Here is a 19,440-nt window from a genome sequence, read left to right on the forward strand (position 1 = left end):
CGAATGAAAGCATCAAACTTCTGATACCATTCTCTAGGTGCTTGCTTAAGACCATAGAGACTCTTCTTCAGTTTGCAAACTAAATGCTCTTTGCCCTTTTCTTCAAAGCCTTCCAGCTGCACCATGTAAATTTCCTCATGCAAATCCCCATGCAAGAAAGCTGTCTTGACATCCATTTGCATAAGCTCCATATCCTCTGATGCCACTAGTCCAAGCATGCATCTAAGTGTGGTCATCTTCACAACCGGAGAGAATATCTCATCAAAGTCCACACCCTTCTCTTGCTTGAACCCTTTAGCAACCAAACGGGCCTTGTACCTAGGCACATCATCACCTGTGACCTTCATTTTGTAGACCCATTTACATGGCAATGCTTTCATTCCATGTGGCAAAGAAACCAAGTCCCAAGTCTTATTCTTCATAAGTGAACTCATCTCTGATTGCATAGCATACTCCCACTTGCGTTGATCCTCACGCATCATAGCCTCTCCATAGCAAGAAGGCTCCCCGCAATCAGTAAGCATCACATAGTCTACCCCTGGAACAAACCTATCAAGCGGTCTAGACACTCTAGATGATCTTCTCAAGGGCATTTCAGCTTGCTGTCCCACTTGCATATCAGCCACATTTGGCTCATCATTTCCACCAATAAATGATCCATCATCTACCCTTGATTGTATACCTGTGGGAGTACTTGGTTGTACCATTTCTTGCACATTTGGTGCATGGACAGCTTGCTGCCTATCAACATATGCAGGTGGATTCACATCCTGGAAAGTGATTCTCCTCATTTCCACATCCCTCATGGGTGCCTTATGCATCTTCTTCTCATTGAAGACCACATCATGGCTGCGTATGATCTTCTTTGCTTCTGGATCCCAGAGACGATATCCCATCTCTCCACTTTCACCATAACCCAGAAAGATGCATTTCCTAGACTTAGGATCTAGCTTCTTTCGAAGCTCTTTTGGCACATGTGCATATGCCTCACACCCAAATATACGCAAATGAGAGTAAGAGGGCTTCTTGCCACTCCATGCCTCTTTAGGAATACCATCATCCAAACTCTTACTAGGTGATCTATTGATCACATGCACTGCAGTCTTCATTGCCTCAGCCCAAAAACCACCAGAAAGACTTGCATTGGAAAGCATGCATTGCAACCTTTCTTGAATGGTACGGTTCATCTTTTCTGCAACTGGATTTTGCTCTAGAGTACGAGGGGATGTAAGCTCCCTCTTAATCCCACGAGTATCACAGAAATGCTGAAAGTCATGAGAGAGATACTCTCCACCATTGTCAGTCCGTAGGCATTTAAGCGTTCTACCTGACTGATTCTCAACCAAGGCCAGCCATTTCTGAAATACCTGGAACACATCACTCTTCCGAGCTATAGCATAAGCCCACACTTTCCTAGTTGCATCATCAATGAATGTCACATAGTATTCAGCCCCGCCTAATGACCGTGTAGGCATGGGACCACATATGTCTGAATGCACCAAATCAAGCATTTCAAACTCTTTCTTTCCCCTTCTTTTATGGGCTGATTTAGTCTGCTTCCCATAGAGACAGTGCTCACAAAATTCAAAATCAAAGAAACTTAAATGCGGTACATAACCCAAATGGCATAAGAGTTTCATTCCATTCTGGCTCATGTGCCCCAACTTGCAATGCCACAAAGAAGTGCTTGGCTGCTCGATTATTGCAACAACATGATCAAATACCCCTGATACATGTAAGGGATACAAAGTCCCACACTTGGCACCCCTGGCCAAAAGCATAGGCCCTTCTGAATTTTCCAACTTTGAAAGCCAAAAGTGGTGTGAAAACTAGCATCATCTAGCTGACCCACTGAAATAAGACTCTTGGTCAGCTTAGGCACATGTCTCACATGTTTCAAAACAAATGCAGACCCATTTGCAAAAGAAAACTTTATGTCACCTGCTCCCACTATGTCACATGCATAGTCATTTCCAAGATGCACACAACCTGTCTTTCCACTATCATAAGTGGAGAACCATTCCCTATGGGGAGTAACATGGAATGAAGCACCAAAATCCAAAATCCAATCCTGGGAATATGCATCATCTGAAGTGGTAAGCAACTCTGCAGATAAACTAGACATGAAGAGAACATCATTGTCACAATCACGTGTGACTGCATTGATCTCCTCGATCTTCACTTTTCCTTTGTCCTCCCTTGGACTCTCTTCCTTTTGATTTGCACCCCAATTTGCATTCTTTTTCTTATCTTTTTGCTCTCTTTTCAGCTTGTAGCAATCCTTTTTCATATGGCCCTTCTTGCCACAATGGTAACACTCAATGTTCCGTGCCCTGGATTTGCTACGAGACTTCCCTCTTTCTTGGGAATTCCCCCTGAACTGTGATCTGCCCCTTTGCACATTTAAGGCTGCATCTTGCTTGTTGCCATCCATAGACTTCCGTCTAATCTCCTCGGCCAACAAGCTACCCACAACATCATCAAATTTCAATACTCCACTAGGTGCAGAGTTACTGATAGCTGTACGGAAGGTATCCCATGAGGATGGCAATGAACATAAGAGAAATATTGCCTGTCTCCGCATCAAAATTCATTTTATGAGCGTGAAGCTGGCTGAAAATAATATTGAATTCATTCAAGTGAGAAGCAATGGAGACCCCTTCCTTCATTTGCAGCTCAAACAACCTCTTCATGAGGTAAACTTTATTAGAGGCAGTTTCCTTTTCATAAGTGGCACACAGTTTCTTCCACAAATCTTCCGTAGTCTGCTCATTTACTAGTGTGAAATAAACTGACTCTGCAAGATGAAGTCTAATAGTAGACTTTGCTAATGCATCCAACTCATTCCAATCATCCTCAGACATATCCGCAGGCTTAGCTTCAATACCTGCCAAGGGTTTAATATGCTTCTTTTGAATAAGCACATACCTTATTTGTTCTTTCCACAAAGAAAAGTTTGTCCCATCAAACTTTTTAATGCTGAAAAACTCCTTTTCAGGCATGGAAGAGGATGCCATGATGCAAATAAAGCAAAATCCCAAATGCTAGTGCCTGCAAGAGAGAATCACACCAAATACCAAGTGCACCCAAATGTGTATGCCACAATAGAGTGAAATATCACCAAAACTCAAAGCTCAAACCATCAAAAGATGCATCTGACTCATGTGCATATACTATGCATCCATATGAGCAAATCTGGCCCAAAAGAAAATGCCAATAAGTGCCAAATGACTCAAGCATAAACACCGTCCACTGGCATATGCATCAATAATATCTCATCCAAGAGAGCATAGCACTATCATTGCATCACCTGCAATGTGTCAAAGCTATCCCTCAGCTTAAAATAGCATCCATGTGCAAAGCGTCCATAAAAATAGCATCCCACAAGGCAATTTGGGCCTATCAGCGCATCCAATAAGGACCGCAATGCATCCAAATGTCCTATAAATCATCCACTGCAACCCAATGCACACCACGAATGAGCGCACACTGCTCAAACTACACTGCTCAAACTGCAACCAGAGTGATCTGCATAAGGTATGCTCAAGAAATCATAGTCCCACAGTAATGAGCGCTACTGAAAATAGAACCTGAGATGCCTCAAAACATGGGCGCCATTGCATAATCGGAATCAGCAAGAAAATCTGCAAATATATCTCTTCTACCAGAACTCCAAAATCCCAACCGATGAGTGAGAAATGGGAGTCAACACTTATCCACTGCCATGTGGCATAAATCTATGGTTTCAAAACCTTAGAATGAAAAATGCATAACAGAGAGACGAAATCGAATACACAGAGATCTATAACTCTGAAAATCCTCCACCGAATTGCGCAAGAACTGACAGGTAGGGGTTTTTGGGCGTCCGGAACGCAATGGGACAGACGGTTTTAGAAACCGTGGTCTTAATCACTGGGTCCAACACACGGACTGAAAAACGTTTTTGAAAACAGAGCTGTTTGTAAACTCCACTGGAGTGCGAATGATGAGCAACATAGAAGTTTTAGGACCTCCTGAGTCCACCGGAACTGACAGATCTGCAAATGGTTGCTCCAAACTTGAGTTCCAACACCCGGGCAAAAAACGCAAGAACTGACACAGTGAGTCAGAAATCCACTGAAATGATCCCAGATTCAAGAATGAAGGTGTTTCCAAGCTCCTGAAGTGAAGTGGACACCAAAAGCAAGCAATAGTTGCCTCTACAAGTCAATATGGAGTCTCTGTCATCGAACGGAACAGGGAAAAGCTCAAAAAACGACTTTTTCTTTGAAAGCTCTTAACAGGCTCTCAAAACCACTTCGCAAAGCCAAAGTGACTTTTCCAAAGGTTCCTCCAAGGTCTGTGCACACTCGGATGCAAGTAAAGTCACCCACAAAGCTTCCCACAGAGCTTCTCCTTCCTCCCACAGAGCTGCTGAGCTTCCAGCATTCACGCACGCTCAGCTAGATCACTCTACCAGTTGAGAGTGCTCTCAACGGAAGCAAGAATGGAAGAAGGAGAGAGAGAGACAGAGAGCCACACAAGTTTTGGTGGGTGCAGAACCACCCTAATCTTCTTTTTCATTTATTTATATATGTGTTTGAGTATTGTACATAACTGGGGTTAAGGCACAGTGACCTTTAACCCCTACACGGTTGGTGTAAAGGGCGTCCAACACCTCGGATAGTAACATGGAGAAGGTTAGAAAACTTCTGATTTATGTAATGTGAATTCTATAGAATATAGTATGATGCAAAGATGGCTTAATACAAAATTATACTCTACATTCCATACACTAATTTTATATAATTCTTATGTTTAAATATAACGTCGATGAACCATGTAATCAATGCAAAGCTCTCATTCATGAATCATGTTGTAGCCTCGTGAAAGGCCTTGTCGGTGGGGTAAAATATGTCTTGAGTTCAAGTCCCCCCTTTGCATGAAATTTTGGAGATATCCTTGTGACCTTAGCTTAATTGGGCTACTCCAAGCAAGAAATCAATTAAATTTCTCCATTGAAAAAACTAAAGGCCTTTTCCATGAATAATTTCTGCTTAAGTTATGGAACGATTTGTTCGGAAGTATGTAGATGAATAAGAACTAATGGACAAATTAGATGAGAGCTAAATAAAGGCCTTTCCGATGAAGTTTCTCCTTAGGTTAAGTTATGGAATGATTTGTCGGGAAGTATATAGACAAACAAGAACTAATGAAGGAATCAAGTGAGAGCCAAAGAATGCATCCCCGATTGAAAATGTTAAGCCCTAATGATAAGAAAAGGGGTTTATGGGTTAATGTTGGCTGAAAATGTGGATCTTGTGTCATTTGCACCACTCATATGGCCCCTTTCTCCCACCAAACCATTGACCTTGAGAGCTTAAAGCCTTTACAAACCACCCAATGCCCATGTTGTTATGGGCATGAGTTGGTAGTCTTCAATGGGCAGGGGGCTTACACACTACCCAAGCCATATTCTATCAAAAGGTTAGTATTCAGTGCATTATTGACAGAAGATTGTAGTTGTACTTGAATTTGATTGGTATGAGTTGGGTGCCCAAGTTTGGGTAGTTGGTGAAATTCCTTATCATGGGTGAATGTTTGTAGTCCGCTGATGTACGAAGGTGTGCAAAATCTTTATACCCAATGTTTGATTTTAAGAGTTTCTCAATATTTGTGTCTAAGATTGCATTCTTCACTTGCAATGTTCTTCCCTTTGTTTGTGCTTTGCGCATGCGAACCCAAGAAGATGAAAGCACTTGCTTCACAAGAACTTTCATTGTCTTGAAGAAAATGTTTTCGATTGATAGTGCAAATCAACAATCCACGTTGACAAGTTCCCAAGATGCAATGTCTTGGTATGAAGTGCGCATTGGAATGTTGTAGCTTCATTCGTTACCATAGAATAGTTTTGGGTAGGCAAGCTCCTCGCAAAATTTGTCCTTGAAAATGCTTAATGGGGCGAAGCCCTCCGAAGGAGCTACAACAATAGTTTGATCTTCAAAGTCAACAACTTGTTGGCTAGTATATATTCCATGGACCAAAGTGTCTGTGTCCAAGAAGTCATTCGCATGGCTTTCAATGTTTTCTTCTTCATTGTCTTCATGCTCTTTTTCTTTCATTTGATAGGATTTTATATGATTTTCCCACAATGAGTTCAATTTCACTTTGTATTGTTTGTATAGTGGAGATTCCAATGGCTCTAATAGGGCTAGCATTGTGGTGGTTGGTTGCACTATACCACTCATGTAGCTATGCTTATATGCAAGCTTATGTTTGATTGCAAGTGCTATTGTGTCATGTTGGTTTAGAAATCGTGGTAGCACTTGTTGTGCTCTATCAACATCCACAATTTGGAGGTCTTGTTGGGGATGCAATTGCAATTGGAGTTGACACCAAACTATGTGGAAACGGCCTATTGTCCATAAAAGAACATGTAGAATGCGCAGGCACACCTACATGACAGGCTTGAATAAGCAAACATGCACAATCGGGCAATAGACAAAAACAAACGTCGTTTCTTCAACAGAAATTGTGGAAGTCTTTGTATAAGTTGACTTGCTGCATGCAAACTTACGAGCATAACAAACAAAGAACAGTTTATTCTTTTCGCAATCAAGCTAATAACCAAAACATGTAGAATAATATATATTCATATGCTCAAATTTTCACTCGAAACGGGAGACAAAAAACAGATGTGGTCTCTGTACAACTTGAGTTTGTGCATGCAAAACCCAACACTTTCTTCTAATTCCCAACCGAACCAAAAGCTAAAATTTGCAAAGCAAATAAGTATTCGTTAGTTTATCTTTGACTGGGGACGCGCAGGCCAAAAAATAGACGGCCTTCTGTACAACTTGAGTACCTGCATGAATACCCAACACTTTCTTCTAATCGCAAAAGAATCTATAGAAAGAATGCAGATCAAAAAATGTCCGTCAGGATGAATCTTCCACGCTGGAAGGCGCTATAGAATCGATATGTACTGAATCAAATCCTTCGTAGCAAATGACGAAGTCAAGCAAGAAGTTTCTAATGTTGCATGTAATGAAAACCGTCAGGTCTCACTCCCACCTCCGAATCAGATATTAGGCGTCCATAAAGAGACTACGAAAAAAAGAAACGTCAGTTTCGACTAAAAGATAAACGGTTCAATACTTTTGACTCCAAGACTAGTTACCACATTTTCGTCAGCCTCGCTAAGCTTGGTCTCCATATGAAGCTTTGTAGCTATCGGGGTCACAGGTGGTTTGATAAACATCAGGACACGCCTTCACAAAGTCTTGCATGCAAGCCTCCCGTCTCAGCCAACGCAGTTCACGCAATGCATGAAAAATACAAAGAAAACAGTGAAACAAGCGTTTTAATGCATGCTAACTGGCACTTAGCATTGACATCTGCCACGTGGCAATTTACTGCACTCAACCAAACACTAGACATGTGGCAATTCATTACATCTCAACCAATCACAAAAAAACATATTTTTTACAATAAAAAAACAATATTTTTGGCTTTCCGAAAACTGCCTCTTTGCTAAGGCTGGGTTCACACCACCTCGGCGGACATGGAAGAACGCCAGGGCATGGTGGGTTCACACCAGCTGGTGACACAACTTAAGTTACAAGTGCACATTAAATACAACAAAAGGTGATTGGCTTAGTGGTAGAGGCAATCTTGTATGAGATGTGTGTCTAAGGGTTCAAATTCCAATAAGCGTATATCCCTCCTCAATTTTTGCTCGCCCAAGTAGTTGGGCGCCCAAGTAGTTGGGCGGCCATGAAGGGCCACCCATCTTTTTTCTTTGTCCATGTCTGCGCCCAGCTTAGCAATTGGACAACGTCAGACTAGGAACCTACCCATCATTTTCCATCCATGTCCGCCGGGGTGGTGTGAACCCGCCCTAAGGCTACCGAGAGAGCATAAAGGCCTTGAGGGTGTCTTAGAAATAGGAACTTGAAATCTTACAAAAGAAGCAAAAGCAACGAGAATCCATTACCTTTTAACTCCGGACTTGCATCGTCACAAACAAACATGGAAGACGGTGAGGCTAGCCAGGACGTGAAGCTCATACTCGCTCACAAACTCTTTCTGATCCGTGCTCCCTATGTTCTTGACATCGAGAAAATTCAACTCAAGGAAGACGTTCTCGATGTCATTCGCGCCGACGGTATGCCCTTTGCATAGTGCCTGATGCAGATTTAACATTTTTGGCTTCGCTTCTTCTGACCGTTTTTGGTGCTCCTCAGGGATGGCCGGGCTCTACGAGAGCTGCTGCCAGGAGCTAGGTTGGCAACTGGATCAAGCTTTGCTAGATTCCATGCATGCCAAAACGGAGGAAGAGATCAAAAAGTTTGATGAAAAGTAACATCCAACTTCTCTGTGCATTTATCTGCCCAATTTCTATCACGGATAATGTCGTGGTTTGTTGCTTAAAATCTGCCGGTTGTCACTGGTCGCGGCGCATATTGCGATTGAGATTTCGTAGCTTTTATTTAGTCCACAAAATTGGTCGAATATACTTGTATGAAAGCCCCTGGCCGTTTCTGCTTGGTGGAAAGTTGAAACAGTCCATTTGGCACAAGGTCTTTCCCTTTTACGTTTGCTAAGGTGGACCATATGGCCGATTGAAGAGACACATTGTTAGACGGCCCTACTCTCGAGTCTCAGGGCGGTGGCTGTGATTCCAGTATTTTGAGGATTCAAGAGCTCTACAGAGCAGTAGCTGCCATATCATGAAGGTACCAACGGTGGTACTCACTAGAATATAAGAGTGCTCATTTACATTCAGAGCTCCAAGATGCAAATTTCCAAAATACTCTATGTCAACTCCCTAAGCAAACGTACTCGGACATCCAGATTCGCTTTGATAGGCTTTTCAAGTTTTTGGCCTGCCCCAAGGGGGGTAGGATATAGTGACGGTTTGTCTTGAGAAAGCTAAAAATTGATTTTTTTTTTCATTGAGATTTTTTGTGATTGGTTGTGGGCATGTGATCTCCACCTTTTCCTCCTTTTTTTCTTCTTCTATTTCAAGGCAGGCAGGGCATGCGATCTCCACCTTTTCCTCCTCGTGTTTTTCTTCTTTCTATTTCAAGGCAGGCCACTTGAACATCGTTCAACTTGTTTCTTTTGTACTCAAAGCTCACACAGCTCATTTGACAATTTTTTATAAAGGTAGGTAGATTTGCTTACTATATAATTTTCTTTCCCACTTTTTTGTTTGGTTTTTGTTCCCTTTTCTCAGGAAAATGCAACTAGCAAAGACAATTTTTTATCAATCTTTTCCTTTGTGTGTGTATGTTTGTGTTGAAAATAAATAAATAAATATAGGAATGTTGGATATACTATAGTCTTATGATGGCAGATATTCTGTAGGGTGTGAGGGAGATGCTCAACCTGGGAATTTGGTTATGAGTTGTGCAGAATCATGGATGCTGAAGAGAACTTAGGAGAGAGTGAGGTTCGGGAGGCTTTTTTAGCTAAAGCATTGTACTTCATACAGATTGGAGACAAGGTAGCGTCATTTTGTCTCTGTTAGTTTTGTGTCTGTGTGCTATTCTGATTCTTTCAAGTTTAAACACTTTCTAGTCAGAGATTAATCCTTCTGCAGTATATTCTTGGCAACATTATAGGACAGAGCCCTGGATCAACTCAAAGTCACAGAGGGAAAGACTGTAGCAGTTGGTCAAAAAATGGATCTGGTGTTCCATACATTGAGGCTTGGCTTTTTTTCTATGGACTACAAGCTGATATCAACAAGTATAGATAAAGCCAAAACGTATGTCTGTAACTAGATCTCCGCTATTCATGGATTTTGTCAATTTGAGCACCTTGTGCATGTGTGAGTAGGCAAATATTGATTTTTTTGTTTTTTTCTGTCCAGCTTGTTTGAAGAGGGTGGTGATTGGGAGAGAAAGAATCGACTTAAAGTCTACGAAGGCTTGTATTGCATGTCAACTAGAAATTTCAAGAAAGCTGCCGAGCTATTCTTGGATTCCATTTCTACATTTACGACCTATGATCTGTTCCCCTATGACACTTTTATTTTCTATACAGTCCTTACAAGCATCATCTCGCTGGATAGAGTATCTTTGAACTCGAAGGTACAAGTCAGCAAGTGTTTGAACATTGAATTCATACAGATCATTAGTGTGCTTTGGAGATGCATCTATCACAACCCTCTTTCATGGGTGCTGATGTAGGTTGTGGATGCACCTGAGATTTTGACAGTCATTGGCAAGATCCCACATTTGTCGGACTTTTTGAATGCTCTGTATGGATGCCAGTATAAAGCTTTTTTTATAGCATTTGGTACAGCTGCCCTTCCTTGAGCTAGAACTCCATCTAGTGCTAACTGTTGTGAATTTGACCAAATATTTTGTATTTATTTGAATGAGGTTTTTAAACATCGATGATATTCTGGTTTGGCAAAAATTTGTCTTCCTGCATTTCAATAGGCTTACCTTGGTGACATGATTTGGTACTTTTCTTTGGAATTGTAGATGGGCTGACCGATCAAATCCGACTTGATCGCTATCTCTACCCTCATTTCCGTTACTACATGAGGGAGGTACGAACTGTGGCATATTCCCAGTTTCTAGAGTCATATAAAAGCGTCACAATGGAAGCCATGGCCAGGGCATTTGGTGTCACTGTTGACTTTATTGACATGTGAGTTCATATTTTCTACTCCTAATTTGCAATAAAGTTAGATTGGTCTGCTGCAATTCAGGCTTCTTGAGCTTGCCTTGTTTCTTTCAAGATTCTTATTGGATCATTCTTTTGTTTTGTTACTTTACAGCAATTCAATGAAGTTGTGAATCTTTTAGGGTCAAGTGGCAATCCAAAATACCATACTTCTTGTGCTGCTATTTTAAGTTGTTGGCTGGTTGAGCCCCTAACACCTCTTGTGACAATTGCATGCTGTGAGCATTGAGTTCCAAAACTTGTAAGCTTTTGTACGAGTTTAAGATGACACGTTCTACGTTCTACAGGAGTTGAAGTTCAAGCCTCACTAATCCTGGCTGACCACATTCAGCAAATCAGCTAACCAGATCTAGACCAGCTTCGGTTGACCAAGATAGATCAACGTGGTTTGTGAAGATGTCAACTGACTTGGTCAACGCGTTGACCCGTTGAGGACCACTAGAAGGATCTAAGAATGTTATCTACCTTGCAAAAAACACACTTAATTGAATTAAGGGAAAGGCAAAGTTGCTATGGATTAGTAAATTTCCAAACTCAGCAAGAATCGTTTGTCAGTTGGACAAATGATGGGACATAACTATGGAGTCATCTTTGATGTAGATGAATGTACAATCAAAGAGAAAGCCAAAGTAAATCAGCTAGTTGTAAAGTTGGCTGACTGAATGAGTCAGTCTTACACCACCTCCAGGTGCCTATATGTGCAGCAAATCTGCTTTGGATCAGTTGCTCGTATTGGTTGCAATTTGCAACCCTAAAATGCTGGTCAGCCATCTCTATTTGAGGACTGCAGCAATTGTTCCTCGCTCATCTACTGCCCGACAAAAGAAAAGTTGGAGACCTATTCACCAAGCTGTTTCTTGTGAGCAAATTAAGCCATAGGGACGATGGGTGCAAGGAACTGAGCTAGAGATGCGACAGACATGCGAGTGGATTGAGGCAGGGCATTAGGAGCAAACCCTAACCCTAACCCTAAGGGATTCACATGTATATCTTTATGTTCATGTTCAATACAACTTAGTGTACAGGTAACTATATCGTGTGCACTCCTCTCTCTCTCTCCCCCTCTCACTTCCGCTATCGTGTGTGTGTGTGTGTGTGTGTGAGAGAGAGAGAGAGAGAGAGAGAGAGAGAGAGAGAGGGAAAGACAATTGATTAAAAGTCTTCAGAAGACCAAAGGGTCTATGAGACTAAAGAAGCCCGATACAACAATCTGAGAGGTAGAGCCACTACGCAAGTATGATGAGTACAAAAAAAAAGTCCATAATCATGACCATAATGGCACCGATACATAAAAAGAAAAGCTCTCTGAGGGCAAGGCATCAATCCTGAGAAGGGAGCGTCGTTGCGTGAGGCGATTGTGGTGGCATAAAACTTGTGATAGCGGCTGTCAGCGTGCGTGGCCGCTATGGTCTTCGAGCTATGGCCCTGCAGTGCACAAGCGCCATTGTCACCCTTGTGGGTGGTCTGCTGGAGGGAAGGTCCCCCAATATGATAGCATGAGCTCTCAACATGAGGCACATTTGATGGTGAGTTCTCAGTACGAGGCAGTCTCAATACATCAGCTCCAGTGGTGTACATCCATCACTTTCACGCATGGATCCGACTCCATCCTTTGCCACATATGCAGATACTCACCTGGAGTTCACCGCTGATCATGTAGTTATTCAATATGTAAGTCCTAAGTATGAGGCACTCACATCATCTGCCGCATGCAGAGATATATGCCCCAACGCTTTTAGCTTTTCAGGCGATTTCATTCTAGCATCCATCATCGATGCTTTCACCTTTGATACGGAGCACATCAGCTTCTTGGACACATTTTCCACAAGTAGTAAAGATCAGCAGATCAATCTACATGACATTCTAGCATCGGCTCAGTCATGCTGCATTGCACCACCCTTGGATCTAGTGATCACCACCTCTTTTGATCAGCAAATCATTCTTCAGCACGAGGATACCTATGCATTAGTGCGGTCTTGCCCTAGTGCAGTGGACATCATCAGGTTCAGCCATAGCACAACTTGAGGAGACTCGGTGTTTCAGCATGCACTTATGGTTGTAGTATACAGTCCATCTTGATGCAAATTAGTGGTTGGGTGAGATCAGTCCCTTCATCAGCATTCGGCACTGCATATGCGTCAGGGACATCTTGTGATTTCACAGTTGTATTTCCGGCTTCTAGTCCTTTATATTGTCAGCTTCTTCTTGTTGAGCGTATGACAGATGCTACATCCCATGCCGATGGATGTTTAGCTGTGCACACATCATATGACCTTTAGCTCATGACAGTTGAGCATACAGGTTGGAGAGGTTCCTATACCTTGTCTGTTTTACGGGCTCTTCTTCAGCAGAGCCTGCACCTTTGGCCCTAGATTTTCAGCCCTTGGATCGACTATGCGGTCTTCTTCGACCCTGCATCATTCGGTAGAGATTACACTATTGTAGCATATATCCGACATTGCTGTTAACTCTTTTGGGTTGGTGACACCCTCGTTTGTTATGACCTATCGGATCACATCTCCATCGCTACATCGACTAGCCTCACATCCGGATGCCTCTTCTATAGAGCAGCTCCACAACCCACGGCCACTTATGACATGTTCAGCCTTGACATGTTCAGCACGCAGCCATACACGCAGTCATCTTTTGATCGACCAGTCTTTGATCCAGGTGGACTTGATTTTCTGCAAATTTCCTTCCTCTTTCCCTTGGCCTATCTTTTGGGTTTTATTCTCAAAGGTGAAGGAGGATTTACAACTTAAGAGGGGGAAATGCACATTATGTACAGGATCGTAAGTTGTACTCATTGTACATGCTATATCGTGTGCACTCCTCTCTCTCTCCCTCTCTCACTTCTGCTATCAACACACGCACGCACACATGCACGTTCCCTTGCTCGCTCACTTATGCTTTGCATGTAGGCATAAAAGTTTCTCATGAGGATGCACTTTTCCCATTGGAGTGCCATGTAGGGCAAATTGTTTGTGACTTTAAAATTTCTAAATCGTGCATACATTTGTAGCGTTTTGTGCAATCAAATGCATCACAGCCTCAGTTCAGCAGTAGTTAGGCCTCCCCGCAGCAGACCAGTAGGGTGCCTCAGCCTCTATAGGGATCTAGTGAGGATTCACCTCCTCTAGGTAGTCTAGTTTCTCTGCAGTTTTGCAGTGAGGGTTTCAGCCCCTCCATACAGTTGTATTCAGCCCTTTGGGCATTCATATTTTCAGTTATCTATTCCTCTTTGGAGGTCCGCTACATTTCTCTCCCTCAGATTCTCTCACTCACATCCACAATATCACTTTGTGTATTGGGTGCATTGTCTTGCAGTTGCTGTTAGTATTGAGAAGGAGAGAGAGGATATTCTATCTCTCGCTACATTTGTATCATAGCTTTAGATTCTTCCTTGAGACAGAGGGGTTTAAGGGTATCTATTTCTATATTTTGTCGCTACCTCAGACTAGCGGTAGTACCATAAATTCAGTACCTACAGATCAGGATTCATGAGCTTAGCAACCATTTCTGGCTTCATGAACCAGCCAGGTATACCACAGCCAGTCACCTCCATCAGCTCAACAGGAGGCCACTTTCATATACTGGTTCGAGTTTTAGCAGAAGGGGATGTCACGGGCATCCTTAGTCCGTGGCATGCTAGGTTGCCACATGGGTTACCCAGTCAGCACCTAGCAGCCACATGGACTGCCATGCAAGCAACATCTAGCTCAGCCCTTCCATACAGTGCTAGCTCACTAGTCCATACAACGCAGGCGCCACGTGAGTGATGATGTCAGCAAGTGCCACATGCCAGTGTCGGGTGCTACGTTAGTAGGTCAGCCATCCAGCAGCAGGTCGGTGAATCGGGAGCAGCCGAGTTGGTGGCAGGGAGCTGCTGGTCGGTCAGTTTTAGGCCCAAGGGGGGCCTATACAAGGCAGACCCTCTTGGCCTTCATTATCCATCCCATAGTTGGGCATCACAGCCTCAGTTCAGCAGCAGTTAGGCCTCCCTGCAGCAGAGCAACACCTTAGCCTCTACTGGGATCTAGCAAGGATTCACCTCCTCTAGGTATTCTACTTTTCTATAGTTTTGCAGTGAGGGTTCAGCCCCTTCATACAATATCAATGGCAATTTTGGTGCTTAATAATGACAAAGTACCATAAATATGCCTGATGGTAGAGGACTGCGCCAAGCCTCTTCTCCAAGGTCATGTCAAGACTTTGAGTGAAGGATGGTTACGTCGAAGGGTGGAGGTCGCATGCTTGTTGGGATAGTGTTTATGCTGCAAGCAGCTTGGCCACTTGCCTAGTGTTGCTTCTGCTTCACAATGACCCTTGCAAGGAAGGGGTGGGCTGACCTCGTCAGCTAACCAAGGGTAGGTTTCACTCCTTTCCATTGCAAGATCCTCGTCAGGTTCCAAACGTAGTAGTCACTCTTATAGACCAAGCTGCACGGCTAAGAATGCAAGGAAGCAAGCACCCGAGGCAAAAGGTGAAGGATTTGATGGACAGGTCTCACGGACTTGCTCTTGGAACCTTGCTAGAGCAAAATGTTAGTGAGTCCACATAGGAGTGAAATGGCACCCTTTTGAGCAGAGATTTTGACTCGGATGGCAAGGCTGAAACTTCGACTATGAAAGGAGAGGAGACCCTTAAATTCTGACTTGTGATGGCAAGGTGAATGCAAAGATGAACCTAAAAAGGTCAAGTACGTGGAGCTCCAAAGGTTGCATCAGATGGCGCCTTTGTACAGAGAAGGTGGCAGGAGCATCATGCCCTGGATCTGACCTGGCAGGAGGCTTCTGACGAGCAGCAAGATGGTGGGGCATCCCGGGGGAAAGGCGCCTACAAGGTGAGCTGTTTGGGCAAGGACAGCAGCTTGTACGGAGCAGGTTCTGAGGGCTGGAACAGGCCTTAACAGGGGCAGGACCAGCAGGACAGAAGGGGAAGAGAAAGGAGCAAAGGGGGGCTGGCCCCTTGCCCTCTTATAGGGGCTGGTTGGGCTGAGCCAGCCAGGTCGGTTGGGCTAGCCAACCAAGTCGGCCCAACAGACCAGCAGGGCCCCTGCATAGAAAAGAGGGCCTAAGGCCCGGTTTTGAGAGCCCCTTTGGGGCGGTTTATGTAATTAGCAAAGTCAGCCAGGGAGGGGCTGACTGGGTTGGCTATCGCCCCTCTCCTGGTCGGTTATTTTGGGCAGGCCTGGGGCCTTTATTAGGAGGGCCTCCAGGCCCTCATAGTACATCTTCTGGAGCAGCAAGCAGGAGTAGCACAGAGCCTATTCCTGGAGGACCAAGACAAGTTGGAAGGCTGCAGACCTAGCTCAGCAAGGTGCTGCCCACCTAGCCACCTAGGCTGATTCACAGGCAGTAAGGTGGAGAAGACCATTTTGGATGGAGAGTCTACTACGCTCGAGGTGGAGCAGGTGGGCTCAAGTCTAGAGATATCCGGCAGATAGTGGTAAGATCAAAGGACCATGCTCTGGTGGAACTTTGGATCTATCTCTTTTATATCGTGTCCATAGATTTGGACAGAAATATATTGTTTTGGTAGCTTCTATATCTGGCTGAATCATTATCTATTGATGAGTCTGCACATCTATGTGATGCACATAAGTTAAAGAAGTTTGTGATTCCACTCCCCACTCCCCACACACACTGTGTGAGCTCCTGGGCTGTTCTATCAGTCTTCCGCGTGCGTACCCTCTGTTGGTCGATTTCTAACAAGAGAAGGCATCTTTGTGCTTGCTGATGATGAGCAGCCACAACCAAAGGATCCTCGCTTGGCAATCGCTCATCAAATCGGGTCACACGTTTGGGTGCAATGAGAGTATGTCAAGGCTGTACCGAGATTCAAAACTTTGACAGGTTGGCATTGCCAGTTGTCGGAATTCACATGTGTGCACCAAAATCCGGGTGCCGACGTGTAATCCGTGATCCGGGACATCTAGGACTGTGTGTCTTTGTGTTTCAAGGATCTGGGTTTTGAATTCGGAAGTTGAAAGTGATCATGTGGAGGTTAGAAGTGCTGATGTGGGAATTGGAAGTCGAGAAACTGATCCATGATTCGGGAATTGGGTGCAGGATCTGAAATCCAGGATCTAGGTGTGCTGAGCAGGAATCCGGGATTGTAAATCTGGGTGTGCTGATGGGAATCCAAGAGTTAGAATGTACTTAGTCTCTTATATATTGAATTCTGGGATCCAAGAGTGTGCTGATGGGAATCCAAGAGTCCCATATGAGGAGAGCGTGGGGAGGTGTACTTAGGGCTGACATGGGCAGCACAGTGGCTGCCATGTGGACAGCGTACAAGCAAGAAAAAGAATGCACATGGGGCTGCGACATGGGCAGCACATGATGTGGCAGCACAACAAAGAATGTACCTGGCTGTTCGGACAGGTCTGCAGAAGAATCGGAGCAGCAGCACAGCGTGGGATCTTCGGGAACAGCTGTGATGACATGGCAGATGACATCAGCAGAGGTATGAATCTGCACGGCAGTCTGTAGGAGCCTGGACGAAACCTTGGAAGATGTTTGAGGGCCCTGAGGAGAGGTGCCTTTTGTATTGTATCCTTTTGGACAGTTGGTTCTATATCTCTGTTGGAGCATGCCTATTTACTGGCTTGCACACATGCATGTTGAGTACACAAAGTAGAGAAGTTTTTAATTTTGTAGTCAACTCTTCTGTGTGAATTCTTGGGGTATCTATCAGTCTTCTGCTGCGGGTACCCTCTGTTGTACATGCTGATGGGAATCCACTTACTCCCTTTCGCCCCTAGGGCTACCTCTAACTAGGCCTCTTTTTCCCCCTTTTTTGCTTGTTGTGTTTTTTTTTTTGAAAGTTTAAAGCTGAAATGGAAATTTTAGAGCTGCAATCCCCCCCCTTTCCCCCCAAAACCCTGGTATATTTCCACATGATTTGATGTCATGTCCTATGAGGTGGCATTCCTGTTCCTATAACTGGAAACATCCCTGCTCCGGCATTGGACATTCCTAGAACGTTCCCATCTTGTGGGAACTATGCTGGAAACAGCCCATGGAAGGGAAGTCCAAGAGCCCACAAACGAGCTGGAATGGAGTGAGCTATGTGGGCCTTGTTGACACACTTGAGGTCTATGGATAAGCATTCCTTTCATGCTTCTGACGTGTGTGCATATCCCATGTCAAATTACTTCAACATTAATTTTCTAGCTTAATTGGCCTTTTTACCTAAGGATGTGGCTTTCTTGTGGTCAGCACTGGATCTACTTAGTCTTTGATATCATGAACATGTCTCCTGCCCTTTGTGCCATCTATAGGTTGTTAGCTCCCTTGGAGTTTTCATTCCCCAAATCTTTTGTCTATGGATCTCTCAGTTTGAAAGCTGGATATTTGAAAAGCTTTGACAGTTTGAATAAGTTTGGAAGTTTTCAGACCATCCCTCTTTACAATTTACTTTTATTGGCAGTCCCGTATCGTTCAAAACTTAGGTGCACTGGAAAAAATTGTGGACGAAGATCTGGGACCTTTGCATAGAAGTTTTTGCGGGAATTTTAAAGTTCATAACTTGATGTCGCTGTTCTTCTGTTAATTAAAAAAAACATCTCTGGACGTCATTATTGATTTTGTGTTTGCTTTTTATATATGCTAATGAGTATTTGGAAATGGGGGTTCCAGGGAATTGTCACGCTTTATTGCTTCGGGCCGGCTTCACTGCAAGATTGACAAAGTGGCAGGTGTTTTAGAAACAAATCGTCCAGATGCTAAAAATGCTTTGTACCAAGCTACAATTAAGCAGGGAGATTTCTTGTTAAACAGGATCCAAAACCTTTCCAGAGTGATCGACTTGTAGGTGCTGGGGTCTGATCCCTTCATAAAATTGACCTGCAGATGCTGGTATCTGATCCCTTCGTACTTATAGAGGATTGTTCTGAACGATGATAACTGGTTGCCCACATTTTTTCTTTCTTTCTTGTCACTGGCTCTATATGGGTGACATCAATAGTTTTTATTGCCAGTTTTTGTCTTGGTGTCTCTCATCTCTATGTGTTCGGATTTAGAAGTGTGTGAAGCCACATACACATTTCTTCAGAAGGAAAATTGGAAACCCTTTGTTAAACTGAAAGCACTTGTGTTTTATATTTGTTTTTCCCTGAAGAGGCCTGCTTACGTTACACAACTGAAGTTCGAGTTCTGAAAAGACCTGTCTTCAGCTGAGGGGATATATATATTCCAATGAAACTGAGGGATATTTAGGATGCCATTGAAGATTTCAATTATGGATCTGTTAAAATCCATGAACGTTTGTGTTGCTTGACTCTAAGAATGTCAAATTTTCATTAAGTATCGTTACTGTTTTCCTTGACAGTTTTATTTGGAGTTCACTATGGTTGCATCACATGGTGCCTCATTTTATTTCCAAGATTCTCTCTCTTATTTTCCATTTTGTTTTTAGGCAAGGCAATCAAAGGGACCCTTGGCTTCTCATGAAGCCATGTGTCCAGTGTCAAAAGCCCACTCCTTATTATGCTTATTGTGCACGTTGCTTTGTCCCTTACAGGTGGTTAGTTGGCTGTTGGTGGGTTGTTATTTCTTTTCCTTGAGCGACAGATTTTCTCAAACTTGAGGGCTGCTTTGATGAGATTTACTATTTAATTTATATGGGCTTGGGCTAGTACTACCTTGTCTCTCTTCCTCTGTATATAATTGCACATCAAATTCTCAATGCACATGGTGTAGAGGGGCCAAAAGTGCTGCACTGATGAAATTTTAAGTTGCAGGCTGCGATATG

General features: G+C 43.5%; 1 protein-coding gene across 1 annotated transcript; it reads left to right on the top strand.

Annotated features, from left to right (window-relative positions):
* Positions 1 to 7,879: 7,879 nt before the first annotated feature.
* LOC147897872 (26S proteasome regulatory subunit Rpn7) lies at positions 7,880 to 18,790 on the top strand. Its single transcript, XM_087380722.1, has 8 exons — positions 7,880 to 8,146; positions 8,226 to 8,340; positions 9,400 to 9,490; positions 9,609 to 9,754; positions 9,860 to 10,079; positions 10,179 to 10,287; positions 10,479 to 10,647; positions 18,327 to 18,790. The coding sequence occupies exons 1-8, from the start codon at positions 8,011 to 8,013 to the stop codon at positions 18,499 to 18,501; spliced, it is 1,161 nt and encodes a 386-aa protein (XP_087236848.1). The 5' UTR covers positions 7,880 to 8,010; the 3' UTR covers positions 18,502 to 18,790.
* Positions 18,791 to 19,440: the final 650 nt, after the last annotated feature.

Source organism: Dipteris shenzhenensis, chromosome 10 (genome assembly GCF_047967505.1).
Source record: "Dipteris shenzhenensis isolate YYH24624 ecotype China chromosome 10, Dip_SZ_1.0, whole genome shotgun sequence".
NCBI classification, from domain to species: Eukaryota; Viridiplantae; Streptophyta; class Polypodiopsida; order Gleicheniales; family Dipteridaceae; genus Dipteris; species Dipteris shenzhenensis.

Excerpts from the sequence above, each read along its gene's own strand:
- LOC147897872 (XM_087380722.1), top strand. The coding sequence starts at position 8,011 with ATGGAAGACGGTGAGGCTAGCCAGGACGTGAAGCTCATACTCGCTCAC. Across the intron at positions 8,147-8,225 it reads CGATGTCATTCGCGCCGACG|GGATGGCCGGGCTCTACGAG; the intron begins GTATGCCCTTTG and ends GGTGCTCCTCAG. Across the intron at positions 10,080-10,178 it reads GAGTATCTTTGAACTCGAAG|GTTGTGGATGCACCTGAGAT; the intron begins GTACAAGTCAGC and ends GTGCTGATGTAG.